The sequence below is a fragment of the Lissotriton vulgaris genome, chromosome 8, assembly GCF_964263255.1.
Source record: "Lissotriton vulgaris chromosome 8, aLisVul1.2, whole genome shotgun sequence".
NCBI lineage: Eukaryota > Metazoa > Chordata > Amphibia > Caudata > Salamandridae > Lissotriton > Lissotriton vulgaris.
The window spans coordinates 266240817-266257738 of NC_141696.1; the positions used below are offsets into that span (position 1 = coordinate 266240817).

At 39.4% G+C, this 16922-nt stretch overlaps 1 protein-coding gene across 2 annotated transcripts in view; it reads right to left on the reverse strand.

Moving 5' to 3' along the window:
* NCAM2 (neural cell adhesion molecule 2) overlaps window positions 1-16922 on the reverse strand; it is a 1306184-nt gene that overhangs the window by 610097 nt on the left and 679165 nt on the right. For both annotated transcript variants that reach the window (XM_086934039.1, XM_086934038.1), the window contains exon 6: window positions 12016-12133. In XM_086934039.1, coding sequence (XP_086790165.1) covers window positions 12016-12133 — 118 coding nt within the window. The remainder of the gene's footprint in view (window positions 1-12015; window positions 12134-16922) is intronic.

Here is a 16922-nt window from a genome sequence, read left to right on the forward strand (position 1 = left end):
TTTCCTCTTGGTGAAAAATTCATAGGGGTGAATTTTGCAGTAATGAAATGTACATGTGCCCATTTTACATTCAATTACATTTTCCTCCACTGGGAAAATATTTTTCCAAATAAGAAACCGATTAACCTAAATCTGTGTGATGTATGGGAGTAGTTCCTTCTCAATTTCAGGTTGACTTGCTAAAAATGCAACTATGCAGTTGGCAAAATCTGGACATTCTGGAGATTAGTAAAAGCGGAATCTCCCAATTTATGCTGACCACTTACCTCACTCCACTTGTTATCATTTCCTGTTTCGGAATATCCCAACCAGGAAACGTTGTTTAAGATAGTTCGAACACTATCAGAAAGAATGATAGGTTGCATTTAGGGCATCCATGGTAGCCAAGGGTTGATGGGATAGGCAAGCTAAGAAGAAGTTGTATGACCTGGACCACTGTCTCCGAATGTGCTAGGCTACAAATACTCATGTAGAGAGGGTGATGCAGGCTGGAATAGGATTGTGCTGATTTGGCCTTCTTCTGCATGCTGTGTGGACAGGAGCGAACATTATGACACAGGGACAAGGGAGCTCGAAATGGGGAAGGTGGGGATGGGTCTCAGCATGACTCGATTTTCTGCACTTAAGATACCCATCCCAGAAAGAATATTATATCTAATGCGTATGACTTTACAACAGGAGCATCTTGATGTATTTAAGGATAACTGAAGGGAGTTGAGAGCGGATAAATACACCATGGTGAGTTTTAGAAGTATTGCGCATTCTGTTTGACTGACTGAGACAGATACTCGCTAAAGTGGAAAGCATCCATTTGTAGGTACATTGTTGGCCTGATCATTTCTGTATGTGAGGCAATGTGTGTTTGGATGTTTTCTGCAAGGTAGACTAGTTTTGTAAGTGAATTTGCTTGAGGGAAAGTCTGCCCATCATAACAATAGTACAAACACTTTGGGGGAACCATAGCAGTGATATGGTGAGGTGAGCTAGCTGATTGATTGATCTGCCATCTTCTGTCTACTGTATTGCATGCTTCACTTGCCTGGCAAGTGGCCCAATAGTCTCAGTCTAGCAAACCACTCCTGGAGGGTAATAGAAACCAGTTCCTTGACCAGGGCACAGCAATACAGCTATAGCATTGTTCTCCCTTCCAAAGTGCTCGCCTGCGCAGCCCAATGGTGGTAACTCTGCCCATCTCTTTCTGCAGCTGACAAGCGCAGGTGGGCTTAATTTATGTCAGCGCCACCAGACGTGATGATGGCGGCTTCCTGCGCTAATGGTTTCTGAGGCTTGTGGTCTGCCCCCTTGTTGCGTTGCTCTATCCAGTCATAAAGTGAGGGATATAAGACCCTGAATGCAAGAGAAAACAAACTGGGCTGGAATAGCTGTATAACCTGGGAAATTTGAGAACTCTGCTCTAATAGTTGTCCTGAAACAGTGCCAGTGGAATGGATTCACAAATCTGCAAGAAGACCTCGCCTTGCTGTCTTTACCATAAAAGCCTCCAAATCCAAATGTGGGGGCTGTATGTCCTAAAAATCCTCTGTATATGGCTGCAGCCAGACCGTGCTGCTGCTGGTCCCATCCTCCAATCGCCACCCCCCCGGGTAATGCACTTCCTCTTGGGCCCTACTTCTGGCCGCACCCGCACTTGTTCCTAGTCCGTAACCACGGGGGCAATGGGGTCAAGGAGAAAATCTACTGGGCTGCAGTAAACAAGGTGGAGAGCGGGGGCTGTAGCGACACCGCACAAGGTCCAGGAGGCCCAAAGCCAGGCCAGGCCGCACTGGGCAGCCTACAGCGACAAAATGATAGGGCAGTATTCTTCGTACTCCCCTGGGGCCATAACGCCAAGCTGGTGAGCAGCTCTTTCTTATTATAATAATTATGATATTCTTGGTTCAGATATAAACTATAATATATGGATAAAGAGGGATTACCAGACGTGCAGAAATAACACAAGTCCTTTTTCTGGCCACATTGTCCTGGGGGAAAGATTTGGAAATTAATAGTGTTTATATGCTATGAGAATTAATGACATTACAAGAAGGGGGAAACTAAGCATGCTCAAGCTCACAGCTTGAATTTACTGGACAAGCAATGGTAGTGCATGCCAATAATAAATACCTCCATCCTACTGAGAGAGTAGGGATCCAAATGCTCCTCCTTTAACCTCTTCCCTTTATTCTTCCTCCTCATTTGGCTTTTCATTTTTGTCAACATTCTGTTGTATTCCTTTTCTTTTCATACTCCTCTCTTTAGTTATGACCCACGCACGTTTGACCCCTTTTGTATTACTTCTTCAAAGTTTCCACTCTCTGTTTTATTTCCATTTCTTGTGTCATTAGCTCTGAGTCTCTTTTTGACAGCTCCTTCACTAGTGTGTTTTTCACTTTCTGCACTCCTCTCCCTTGCTGCTCTTTACCTGGGGTGTTGTGAACCTCCCAGTTTAGCAGCTACAGAAGGTGGAAGGTTATTTGTGTGCCTCTGCAAATCAGTAGACAAAAGCTTAAGGGCAGGCAGGGGAAAGGGCGAAGGAAACATGGGTAAAGAGAAACGGGAAAGAAGCCAGGAATATTGAATGAAAGGAAGGGTGAAAGGAAAGATGTATGGATGAGTGGGTAGATGGATGAATGAAAAGATGAGTTGGAGAAAGAATGAATGAATGAATGGATATGTGGAAGGACAGTTGAAAGCATGGCTGAGTAAATGGGTAGATGAGTGAGTGTATGGATAGGAAGATTGAAAGGTGAAAGGATGCCATACTGCAAGGAAGGATGGATGAGTGAGTGAGTGAGTGAATTGTCAGGTACATGGACAGGTGACATGATGACAGATTAAAGGGATGGATGGACAAATGTATGGATGCATGGACGAATGGACAGATGAAGGGATGGTTGGAGGGTGCATGGATGGGTACATGAATTGATGAGTGAGGGAGTGAATGGATTGGTCACTGGATATGTGAGAGGATGGATATCAGAGTGGATGAAGGATGGAAGAGTAGATGTATGGATGAAATTAAAAGAGGATCAATGCTAGAGCTGATTGGATGGATGGATACATGTATGGATGGCAGGGTTGATGAGTGAATGGATGGGGATGAGGAAAAATGTAATAATGGATGGAAGATGAATGGATGATAGAATATGAAGGTGAAGTAATGGACATCAGCGGGTGGATAGAAGGGTATGAGGATAAATGTTTAGGTGTTTGGATGGAAAAGGCAAGGGAGATGTGGACTCACTTGCTTGGTGATATGGAAGCTTTAGTTCAAACTGATTTTTTTTATTTTCTAGCTACTCCGTTACCACTGAATTCATGAATATTTCGTATCACTCTCATGGGAAACCACAACAGATTCCTCTAATAAATACTCCCAACATTTTACACAACGTAACAGATTTTGACTGTAGAAAAGTACCCAGTTGCCATGGAAAATGATTTGACTTGACTGTGGAATTTCAAAACTGTTGCACATACAACGTGCTACATTTTGCTACCGATATTTGGCAGTTTGCTAAATTGCAACACGCGGAACAGAGCATACAAATGATTCATAATAAAATTGATGTTATAGATTCTCGTACTGAAATTATGAATAGTGTTAGTGTAGAGTTCTTCACAAATAACAGTCTTTAGGGAAAAAATCAATGATCTAAGTACATTCCCATTAGACATAAATGGAATATTGAAAGTAAAATAAAAGTATATAAGCTGTCAGTATACTCTTTGCTTGTGAGCGCAGATCTTAACTTGCTTTGCAAAATGACAAGAGAAAATAACAAGTATCTGGAGCACGAAAAATGTCATTACCTCCCTGTCCTAGAATAGTTTCAGTTTGCTCATTCTCTTTGATTTATGTCACTTGTTCTTTGAAACGCTGTACTTTTATGAAGTCATTTTCATCTTGTGCATGAGTAGATACTATAACTCACAGGTAACTCCAGAAATAAAGAACCTAATGGCTATAAAATCTGGTCAAGCTGGGACCATTTCTGAGTAGACTTAATGGTATTAACCTTTCCAGCAGACCTCTAAGGAATACACTAAACAGGTCAGAGGAAAAGCAATGATTATTGTATTAAAAAGACCAAGTAACATTTTCAGCCTAATCTGCTATAAAGAAAATTAATATCTGGCTAAGCTGGGCGATCTGCACCAATTAAGGGTGAGAGTAAATGTATGCTTAGTGAACGCATACAGATTAATTCTCTGGTTAAAATTTAATTGGACTATCTATATCTAACTAAAGTGCAATGACCAATGTTTTTGGAGTTGATTTGTGAAATGGCTTATTTCAGAATTGTTTAAGTGAATACAAACATGAAGAGCAAAGTACTCCACAGTGGTCAATCAATGACCACTTGTTTTGCTCCAAATAATTCAAATAAATATTTTGACTGAAATCCATACTAAACATATCTTGCATCTTTCGAAAATATTTTACAACCAAATGGGCAAACAACTTGTTTTACAGGTTATTCTACAAGATTGTGCAAAAGTTCTTGAAATAAATGTTATCACTTTTCATTGCCAGGTCAAAGCACTGTTGTCATTGAAGTATGCTACATCATAGCACAATGTTTAAAGCTGCAAATGAGTGGGGGAAATACACATCCATTTGCCAGATACTTATCTGCGACTGTCTCTTCCTCCATAGTCCTCTTGAGTAGGACCTTTGTGCATTGACTTGTGTGTCTATGTCTATGAAGCTCTAAGTTGGGGGGAGCCACATACCATGTCTGCTATACGATGATGATTTAGTGATAATTGACATGACAGAATTGGTGTTGAAAAAAAACAGGACATTTTTTATGATTACTGTTTAAAGAAATGCCTCATTATCAATTTAGAAATGACTAAAATAACAGAGCTTGAGAAAGGAAAGGGATCATATAACTGGGAATTGGGAGAGGCCGAATTTGAGGTGGTGCACAAATATAAATACTTGGTCATGTGGTTCGATACCAAACTAAATTGGAGGGACCTTGTAGACTCACTTAAAGCAAAAGCTCTCGGAGAGGCAAGATGGCGTCCATGCCAGAGGACGTGTAGACTGCTCACTCCCTGCTCAACCTGTAGGCTGACTCACACTTGGGAGGCAATTTCGGACAAGAAAGGAAAGGCTGCCGGGGTCTAAATACAATTCTTGTAAGCATTTATCAACGTAGTAGTCACGGTCGGATGTAGAAGATGCCGTGAGCTCTGTTTCAGATTCTGCCTCGGTGGAGTGCTGCGCCAAACGCAGAGGATTTCGATCACAGGTGGTGAAGCCGGGCGGAGCAGCCGAGCGGTGATTGTAATCACAGGAGCAGGCTACAGCTGCAGAAGGGTAGAACACTGATGGCTTGCTTCGCTAAACTACCTCCCTCCGTATTGCAGTCTTGCTTTGTGTGGAGATTCACCTCGGGGAGCGTTTAGGTGCCATGCCTCCCAAAGGAGCAAGGGGGAAGGCACGAATACCGGAGGAGCAAGTGGAGAATGGCGCCCCCCAGAGGTGATCAGAAAGGTGGCTACCCCCCGCAAACTAACACTAAAAATTAAAAAAAAATCAACAGTATAATGCAAAAGTAAAAGGAGGTGGTGTGGAAAAAATAAGATAATACCGGCAATTTTCGCAGCTGTAAAGGATAAATCTAAAGGGGGCTAAAATCTGTCTAATGTGGAAACAGAACAAGTTAACCCAAATATTTCAATTGCTACAAATGCAGGTATGGGTGTATTAGCGGTGAAAGACAACTCTTTACAGACCAACAATGTAAATGCTCCAAAAGAAATGGAGTGTATTAAACCAGGTGGGACAGCTGCTGCAAACTCGGTCTCTTTCACACCCGCAACCACTTACTTAGACGCTCATTTTAAGCAACAAAGCAACAAAGCAGTGATGAGGTAGACTCAAAATAAAATTGGAGTGTTGTATAAAACATTGACCGCATGTAAAAAGGATGATCTGGAGAAGCACAACCTACAATGGTCTTTGACATTGAGTGAAACTGAACTTGATATTTCAATTCATGAGGCACTCTCAACATCCAAGGAAGCTCTTTTGTCAGCAAATTTAAAACTAAAATTTTTTAAAACTTTATTTAGATTGTATTATACCCCATCACGTATGCAAAAGTGGGGTGATCGCTATGATGGTAAATTTTTTCGCTGTGGGGAAGATAATGCTGACATGGAACATGTTTTCTTCAGTTGTGTTAAATTGAATGTGTTCTTACAGGGCATGGAAAACTTTTTATCCAGTATTCAAGGGATTACGTTTAACATCACTCCAGCCTTAATGCTCCTGGGGATGGGGTGGCTAGTTACAAGAGGAGGGGTTTTGTATAAATACGGATTGTTTTTGTTTGTTGCTATGACGGTAGCATGTTTGTGTATAGCTGGGGACTGGTTATGCCCTGAGCTACCTAGGTTTGAAGTCTGGAGGGCGAAAATGTATCGTTTAGCCAACTTAGAATTTAGCTTATATTCAGTAAAGGGGGCGACAAAACGTAAATTAGGATTAAATATTTGGGAGCTTTTTGCCGCTCATATGAATACATGATTTTACGAAGGCACGATATTCATATTTGATTTATGATTATGATTTCTGATTGGCGATTAGTTATTTGGGTTTAACCTTTTTTCTTTTATTCTCTGTATTAATGGCATCAGTTTTTGTTTGAAATTTGCATATTTTTGACTCACTGTCTGGATCTGTCTTTCATAATTGATGTTGCTGAACTGTGGAAATAAATAAAATAAATAAATAAATAAATAAAAAAAGCAAAAGCACTCTTTTCAGTACGGGGCCTAAAACAGTTCAATCATAAATATGGAGGCCCATCTCTGCGACCCAATCTATCAGCTTTCAATGCAATGGTACACCCATAATTCCAATACGGTGCAGAGGTTTTAGCTCAAGGCAGTAAATTGGATTGACATCTTGAGGAGGGTAAATGTGTGAAACAGCTCCTTGCTCTCCCAGCATCACCTTTGATCCAGGCTGTGGGAGTAGAATTTCAACTTACAGCCTAGAATTAACAGGGACTGCGAGCTATATTGAATTTTTGACAGAGGCCGTGTAGAGAAGGGACCCCTGAAATATCACATCTGTGTAAAAGAGAAATAGAGGAAGGTGAACTGGCATCCCAAGTTAGACATAAACAGGAGCTATGGGCTGCTATTATAGCCAAAAAGGCATGAGAAGAAGATCTATTGCATCTGGGGTGAAAATCCTCCACTCAGTTCCTGGTAAAAGGACGGAGCAATGATCTAATGATGCCTTGCCAAGACCTAAGCTTAGAAATTTGATATTGACATTTTGAGTTGGCCTGAACCCATGAAATGTAGACAGAAAGATAACAACTGCAATGAGAAATGAACTGGGCTTGTGTACATGTGGGCTAAATGTAAAATGCAGTGGGCCACGCATCATGCTGGATTTTTTGTGGTTCCTAGAAGAACAGAAGATGTTTTCAAAAACTCTTTTTATTATGTATAAAATTATTAATAGGAATCAAGCTCTTAGGGGCAGATTTACAAGCCCCTTGCGCCTCTTTTGCGCCGCCGTAGCTTCACTTTTGTGATGCAGCGGCGGCGCAAATGATGCGCCATGGTACGGGGTATTAACAACGTGACGCATCTGGACGATGCGTCACGTTGTATAGCCCTGTGCCATAAGGAGGCGTTCCTGCGCAGGGGGGGGGCGTTCCTGCAGAGGAACGCCTCCTAAAAGTGGCTGAGTGAAATCTACAAGATTTCACTCAGTCACTTTTAGGCCAATTCTGCATCAAAACCCTGCGCCTGCTTGAAGCAGGCGTAAGGCTTGGGGCAGCATTGAAAGAATAGGCCCCACCAGAGCACTGCTGGAGCTGCGTCGCGCTTGCGACGCAACTCCAGCAATGCGCCGCTTTTACGGCACAGATGTGTGACGCATCTGTGCCGTTTTGGCCCCATGGTGCGCCGCATTGTAAATGTGGCGCATCATGGGTGGCGGAGCTGCAGCGCAAAATTACTGGTGCATCCCTGCTAATTGCAGGGATGCGCCAGTAATTGTAAATCTGCCCCTTAGTCTGTTGAAAATTATGTGATTTTTAAATGTTATATGTGCAATAGGAAGATTTTTAATTGTAATACAGGAGTCTATAAAGAATTGTAAATATAAGTTAAAATGGGCGAGAGGATAGGAACGAGACTCTTCGCACTCATTGAGGATATTCCGGAGTACCTGTATGTATATAGAAATATACATGTTATCTATATGTAATTCTTCTCATAATTGGTTATGAATTAGGAGCTGTTTTCTGTAGAGTTGCACTGCTCCCACTGTAAGCTTTATTAAGCTGTTAACCTGTTTTGCATTGTTTTATGGTTGAACTGTTTGTATTATTTGTATTTATATTTGCATGTTTTTTCTGTGGCAACTTTTATGGCTATATCTGCCGAATAAAGTATGATAATGATGATTGAATTGTGTGTGTATGTCACTGTTCTGCAGTTGATTGTTCCTATTGATCACTATCTCTTGCACATACATATTAGTTAGTGTAGACAGGAGAAGAGAAGATGATAAATGGAAGCAAGTCTCTGAAACTTGCACAGTCTGGCCCCATTGCTTGCACATACTATCTGAAACAAAGCTACACCATCTACAAACCCATCATGACAGAAACAACGTCCATCAAATGTCAAAGTCCTGCAATCTAATGTTAACACTCTTCTCTCAACAAAAACAGTACCAAACATTTATGGGTGGGTCTACTACAGGGTCAGGAATAAGATTCAATTGTGACTATTTGAAAACACTATATTGATTTCACATATTTGGCCTGCTCCTGTTATTACATAAGTTCCATTCACACACACATGAGGTAGTATTTATGGAACACTGGGTGGAGGGAATTGTGCTGTACCCAACACATCCCAGAAGGTCAGGTTCTGTCACAGAAATGTAAGGAACCCCATTTTTAACCATTGTTTGATTTGTGTAGGGGATTCTGGTTAAGAATAGGTATCATTGCATGCCACACCAACCAAAAGTCCTTCAAACATAAAAAGTCCCCCAGGCATCTAGCTAACCTCGCTATCTCCTATTACCAACTTTTGGAGATATTCGCGCTAGCGCGAATATCTCCAAAAGCTAACACCTGCCCCTGAGCAGTTCTTAGCCATGTTATCCAATGGTAGGTGGATAACATGTCTAAGAGCATTAGCTCGGTAATGCATGAATATCGCTGACTTCTCAGCGATATTCATGCATTTCGGCCGATTTTTATCGCTTAGGAGATATACCTTGATAATAGCAAGGTTCCTAAGCGATAAAAATCGCCGCAGCTCGGCGATAAAAATATCGCCGCTAAACCAACATAGCGATAATTATCGCCTGTTGTTGGTAATATGCCCCTAAATTTTAAGAAGATAAAGCAATTCGAAGCACACTAAAAGTATGAAACTTCATTTCATCACACATTAGAACACTGTCACCGTATGAAATATTTAAAAGAGTCTAAATTACATGTCTTTTCAAGGTCACTACCTTGTACAACTGAGACTTGTTTTGCAGCCTTGTAATCTACATACCATTATGTTATATTTTCGGATAAGATAATCGTACACTGGTCGACATAAAGAGCTCTGTGCCCTTTGTTTTTGTTCTGCACTTTTTAGACGTTCTAAGAAATAAATAATAGGTAGGTTCTCTTCTTTCTTACGAATTGAATCCTTGTTTTTTGAAGTAACTTTAATTGATGGAATGAATGCCAATACACACGTTCTCATACGTTATTTTCTAAAACGAGTCTCTAAATATTCAAGGGAAATAATAATATTATTTTACCACCATAACTATTCCCATGACATGCACAGTGAGTTTGTTATTTTAGGAATGTGATTTTGTTTATCATGTAAGGTCACCAAGCTACATTGATGGTTAGTATGGTCTTGTTAACATCGTTTTAGCAAAGTTTGAATTGTAGTTTTTTTACATCGATGCTAAAGTACAACCACTTTGCTTCTCATATACGTAGGTCTGCAGTATATACATATCATTAATAAACATATATTTGCAAACCAGTAATAATTCCCTGTTAAATTATTATGTTGATTTCAATATCTAGTTGTTATATTATATATGTGTCTTTTATAGGGAGTTTACGTTTTATAATGAATATGAATTCAATCATCCTATAGTCTATGTTAATAACCTATTTACTAACACCGTGCATATTCTATTATTTTCTAACCTATTATGCTGACGTCGTATAATTATCATCTACACGATTTAGGCAAAAATAAAAAATAAATGTCTGAAATTATGTTAAATGTAAATCTGGCCTCAGTGCTATATTTCAGCCTGAAATATACTAGTGACGTGAGTAAAAGTTGCTCGAGCTCTGTTCGTTCATGCTGTTACTGTTGATTTTACGCCTGAATAGAAATTTTACCCGAATGAACTTTAAATCACGTAACAATTGTGAAGCAGAAATTATGGGGCATATTACCAAGCAATAGCGATAATTATCGCTATTACTTGGTTAGAGACCAAAATTTACCTCTGAGCTGCGGCAAATTTTTACTGCAAATAAACCTTGGTATTACCAAGGTTTATCGCAAATGCGATAAAAATCGCCGCAATGCATGAATATCGCTGAAAAGTCAGCGATATTCATGCATTACCGAGCTAATGCTCTTAGCCATGTTATCCACCTCCCATTGGATAACATGGCTAAGAACTGCTCAGGGCAGGTGTTAGCTTTTGGAGATATTTGCGCTTAGCGCGAATATCTCCAAAAGTTGGTAATAGGAGATAGCGATGTTAGCGACTGTTTCCAGTCGCTAACATCTTGGCACGCCCACTTTGCATGTCATTAGTGATAAATATCACTGACATGCAAAGCGGGGCCCAGGATGGTCGCTATCTCCTACTAGCTGTCACTAACTGGTGTTAGCGACAGCTTGGTAATAGGGAGATAATTTTATCTCCGCTTTCTTGGCTTTTAAAGCCGAAAAAGCGGAGATAAACCCCCTTGATAATATGCACCAACGTTTTATAATGAATGTGAATTCAATCATCCAATAGTCTATGTTAATAACCTATTTACTAACACCGTGCATATTCTAATATTTTCTAACCTATTATGCTGACGTCGTATAATTATCATCTACACGATTAGGCAAAAATAAAAATAAAAATCTGAAATTATGTTAAATGTAAATCTGGCCTTAGTGCTATATTTCAGCCTGAAATATACTAGTGACGTGAGTAAAAGTTGCTCGAGCTCTGTTCGTTCATGCTGTTACTGTTGATGTTACGCCTGAACAGAAGTTTTACCCGAATGAGCTTTAAATCACGTAACAATTGCGATGCAGAAAGCTGGACCTTATGAAAGATTAGGCCGGCGTAACAAAAATTGTTGGCCGGACCTATTGCTTTAATTTGTCAGTAGACCCACAGGGCTTGTTCAAAAATATATTTGGAAAATGAAACCAAAAGTGCTGCCAGGTCAATAGTTTAATCCATTAAACAGAAGGCAGCCAGAAACCATCATAATGAAACAATACTTTTTAACCACCGTAAACCGAGTACAACCATGTTCATACAGACTAAAGTACAGTACTTCCGGCATCGCATGCATCTTCGATATAATGCGCTAACCATCTGGTTCACTCTTACCTCTCATCTAGGAAGCATCTTTTTTTGCAGAACAGCTGATTTTAATGGGAAGTCTGAGTGAAACCTACAGCCAGTTCCTCTTACCCATAACCCATCTGTGACAGTGAATATTCTAGACTGCAAAACACGCTAAACCGCATGAAATAATTCTAGCGCTGGCATTTTATGGTAGCTTGCAATTTATTTCCAATCGAGACGCTCATAAAGGCACACGGCTGCTTCTCTGTGCCAGTCCACGGTGTGATCTGAATCTCCGTGCCAGTCCACAAGTGATCTTCCCCCCTACTGTACGCATTTCCATTTTAAAATAGTCTTTAAATTATAAAGTAAAATTACCCGCTATATTGAAGTTAGATTACCTGTGCCAGCCAATTTGCGGTTCCGGGGAGCCGGTTGCTCGACAGAATAAAGTTATCACCTCTTGCCGATCAGCTGTGGCATTAAAAGACTTCTGTGGCAATGTAATAGCAGGAGGAACTGAAAAAGACATTAAAAAAACCTCATGAGAACATTTTACTTAGTGAAAAAAAAACTTGCAAAAATTCTACACACTTTAAAACTAGTTTGAGGTCAAAGTCATTTTGCTATATGTGAGTATTTTTCATTCAAAATGACATTGGAACATGCATTTATTTTCCTTGAAATAAAACGTCTTGTATTTGAAAGAAGGAATTTTGAATCTCGAAAAACATGCTTCCCGGGATAATATTTTCTGTTAAACGCATAGATTAAAAAGACAGTGAACAGATTTAAAGTTTAATAAATTGCTGGTCGCATGAACGTCTACAGAGACTTTTCTCACGCATTAAATGTGGTGGTTTCACAGATAAACTTCACGTTCTGCATTTTGTGGAATGGTACCCACTGTAGCACTGCTGAGATAATAGAAAATTGGGTCTAGATGTACTTCAGTGAATAACTTCATGTATGAAATGTACATATATTCCAAACTGTCCCATTCATTGGATGAAGTCGTCAATGACGTCATTTGCAGCGCCATCTGTGACGTCATCGTTGATGCCATTTAACATATTGTGAGTAATGAAAATATATGAGTTCATTAGCTGTTTATGATGGCAATGCAAATTATAGTCAATTCCCTTACCTATAACTGACCTATTTCAATGGCTTTGGGTTTGCTTCCTACACATAACTGTATTGCCACTTTTACCATGTTTTTATATATATATACTAGCAGCCGGTCCGACGTTGTCCGGGTATGAATTGCTGCCGTTAGTCTGAAAGAAATTCCCTTTGGGTAAAATAACAACAGTACACAAGTACTCACAAGCATACGGACAATAATCAACAAGGAAGCAATGTAGATAAATAGGGTTAACCCACTACATGTGAAAACACTCTCAAAACATGTCAAATTATAAAAACAATTTATTAAAGATACATTACATTAGATAAAAACTGAAATTTGGGAAACATATAAGGACGGTGTAATAATCAATAAAAACAACATTCAATTAAAAAGGAGTGTACAGGAAAAAGGGATTAAAACCCATTCATAAGAAAACAAATTTGGTTTCCTCCCTATTAGCTATTCCTAGATTTACTCCTTAAGCGTCGACGCGTTTCGGCGGTGTAAACATATTAATCCGCCTTCATCAGGACAGTAGGACAATATAGTTTCCCAAATAGATTCTGAAATTAAAAATAAAAACAGTCTTAGGCTTAACCAATTCATAACATATGGTGATCAAAAAAACACAATCTTTAAAACAACGTAATGTATTTAAATCATAGTACCAACCTATTTACAATGCTTCCAGGACACAGTACATTAAGCAACTCATCAAAATACAAAACATACACAGTTGAACAACAGCGGTTCAAGATTTGTTATTTTTCTACAACAACCTTGACAGTACTGAAATTTATACATTCAGGCCTGACGTAGAGTTCAGGAACATTAAGATTCCCTTTTGGGTACCGGTATTGTAAATCCCAAGTTAAATAGAGGGAGGTGGCACTAGATAGAGAGCATTGGTACAACACCTACCTCAAATATATGATAAGTAATATTGCAAGGGGTTTTCCGCCTCCTATGCGTCAGAACATGGAATTAGTCCAGCGAATTCTTTTAGATATCAGTTCAGATACTTATTCAGGTACCTATTCACAAAAAGATATGAGTTTCAGAGTATTGCAGGGTAGCTAATTGCAGTGCTGATTCACAGAATTTATACCCGACTATGACATATATGTTTTTTTTCCCTTGCATTGCAATTTGGGCTATGTTTCAAGCCTTTCTGACTTTTACAATGCTCTGCCTATTTATTTCTATGCATGCGCAACTACTCGTAAATTCACCTATATATCATTCGACATTCAGTGCAAAAAAGTTTTTATTATACTTATTAGCGCGCCATTCTCAGTTCTTTTATATAGCCAGTATTATTATATGGCAATTTCATACATTTGGATAAGCAGCTCAGTCCGTGTACTTACTATTTGGTTATTAGTAAGAGGCTCAAGCACGTCTTTGCAGATAGTATGCTTCTCCAGTTAAATGACTGGACACTGCAAGAGATATATGTATATATATTTTTTATAAGCAACGCATGTCTAACCGAGTTTTTACAGATATCAGAGATGCGTGGTAATTCAGGTGGTATACTTACGATTGATTAAAAGTGCTAGTGCCTGAGCACGCAGTAGTGAAGATTTCACTATAAACTTTGGTTCTACTTCGACGGAATTAAAATGCAGCAAGGGTTCCGGTAGATATTCAAAGATACCCGCTGTGCAAGGACGGTCCTCTCTCTCAACCCTGTATAATTAAACAGGGAAGAAGGATCAAATACCGCTAATAGGAACATACTTCTTTCCGAGAAGCGCTATTGCCATATAGCGTAACCCCTACCAGTCAGTTTCTCCGCCTTCGGAGAAACTGTTCTGATTTAAACGATTATTACAAACACGCTGAAATTCTCAAGCTCAAACTGAAGGATAGGGGTTACCCTAAGAAACTGCTGTCAAATTCTATGAAAAGGGCACGGTTCTTCGACCGTGATGCCCTGATCCACAATACCCCTAAGCAAAAAGAGCCACTCAACAAAGTTGTGTTTGTGAGTAAATTCTCAAGTATGAGTAACCAAATCAAAAACATCGTGAATAGGCACTGGCATATTCTAAACCACGAAGAAGATATAATACTTGAAAGGCCGCTATTCGCATTCAAAAAGAACAGTAACCTTCGAAACTTATTGGTCCATACCTACAAAGATGAATCTGTCGAAAAACAAAGAACCATTGACGGTACACATGTTATTGGTACAACAAAATGTGGAAGCTGCAATATGTGTGATCAATGTATTGTAGGATCAGAGTTTGTTTGTAACTCGAAAAGAATATCATGTAAGACTCACAATAACTGTAGAAGCAGAAATGTGATTTATTTATTGCAGTGCCCCTGCGGCCTATCCTATGTAGGAGAAACGGGGAGAGAGGTGCGAACCAGACTCCAGGAACATAGGTCAGCAGTAAGAACGAAAAAAACAACTGCCCCAATTGTAGCACACTTTATTGACAAGGGCCATAAAGACTCAGAATTTGGCTGGCTCGTACTGGAAAAAATAAAAATTGGCAAACGAGGTGGCAATATGGTTGCCAAGAGAAAAGAGAGAGAGCAATGGTACATCTCCTTCTTAGACACCGTTAGGAGAGGGCTAAATTCAAGAGAGGAATGGGACAAGATCATTGGAGCAATATAAGATATCTTAGGCTCCATGGTGTTCCTGTTAATAAGTTTGGAGCAAAAAATTTAGGAACATGCCAGCTGTATGCTCCCTACTGTGAATAAACGTTCTGTCCATAAATAACATTTCTTTGCCTATAATAATCAGGGTCTTAGATTCTAAACGCATCTTTATTCCACAACCTATGAATCAAAATACCTAAGAAAGAATGACGTCAAACCCAATCCCAAAAATATCCTTCTTTTCTCATTGACAATCCTACGAGTTAGTTTGGAGCAGAAATGTATGAACATGCCAGCTATATGCTCCGTACTGTGAATAATCGATCTGTCTACAAATAACATTTCTTTGCCCATAATAATCAGGCGTCTAGAAATCTAAACGTATCCTTATTCCACAATCTTTGAGTCGAAAAACCTTAGAAAGAATAACGTTAAATCTCAAAAATAACCCCCCTTTGTTTCATTAATAATCCTGAAGACACCAAGTTAATATAAAATTAGAAAATTTAATTGCCAACTTAATGAAATAAGCAAGTGGTCAGAAAGGGAGTTAAAATACGTCTTTATATTTGGATGGGTTTATTGACGAATCGAAGTACATCGTTTTTTCATGGTCTTTTTTTCATTTCAATTTTTCCGTATCATAGAATGCACTGTGATCAAAAGTCAAAAATACTATTTATTTCACTATTAGATAAAGGACGCTATTGTGTATTTCAAAAACTGGAAATAAATTATTTTTCAACTAAAATAAAGGATGACAGATTGACGCGACTACGAGCGATGAGAGTCTTTTCTCTCGCTCTATTTTTCCCGCCCGCGTAATCACCAAACACCCGCGTAATGCTGGGTATTTAAATCCGTGTGTTACCTCCTAATGTTGCTAGCCGGGGACACGGAGAGGAGCACGCAGGACGTCCGACGACAAAAAGATTAAGGTACGCAGACCGCTGGTAGGGGTTACGCTATATGGCAATAGCGCTTCTCGGAAAGAAGTATGTTCCTATTAGCGGTATTTGATCCTTCTTCCCTGTTTAATTATACAGGGTTGAGAGAGAGGACCGTCCTTGCACAGCGGGTATCTTTGAATATCTACCGGAACCCTTGCTGCATTTTAATTCCGTCGAAGTAGAACCAAAGTTTATAGTGAAATCTTCACTACTGCGTGCTCAGGCACTAGCACTTTTAATCAATCGTAAGTATACCACCTGAATTACCACGCATCTCTGATATCTGTAAAAACTCGGTTAGACATGCGTTGCTTATAAAAAATATATATACATATATCTCTTGCAGTGTCCAGTCATTTAACTGGAGAAGCATACTATCTGCAAAGACGTGCTTGAGCCTCTTACTAATAACCAAATAGTAAGTACACGGACTGAGCTGCTTATCCAAATGTATGAAATTGCCATATAATAATACTGGCTATATAAAAGAACTGAGAATGGTGCGCTAATAAGTATAATAAAAACTTTTTTGCACTGAATGTCGAATGATATATAGGTGAATTTACGAGTAGTTGCGCATGCATAGAAATAAATAGGCAGAGCA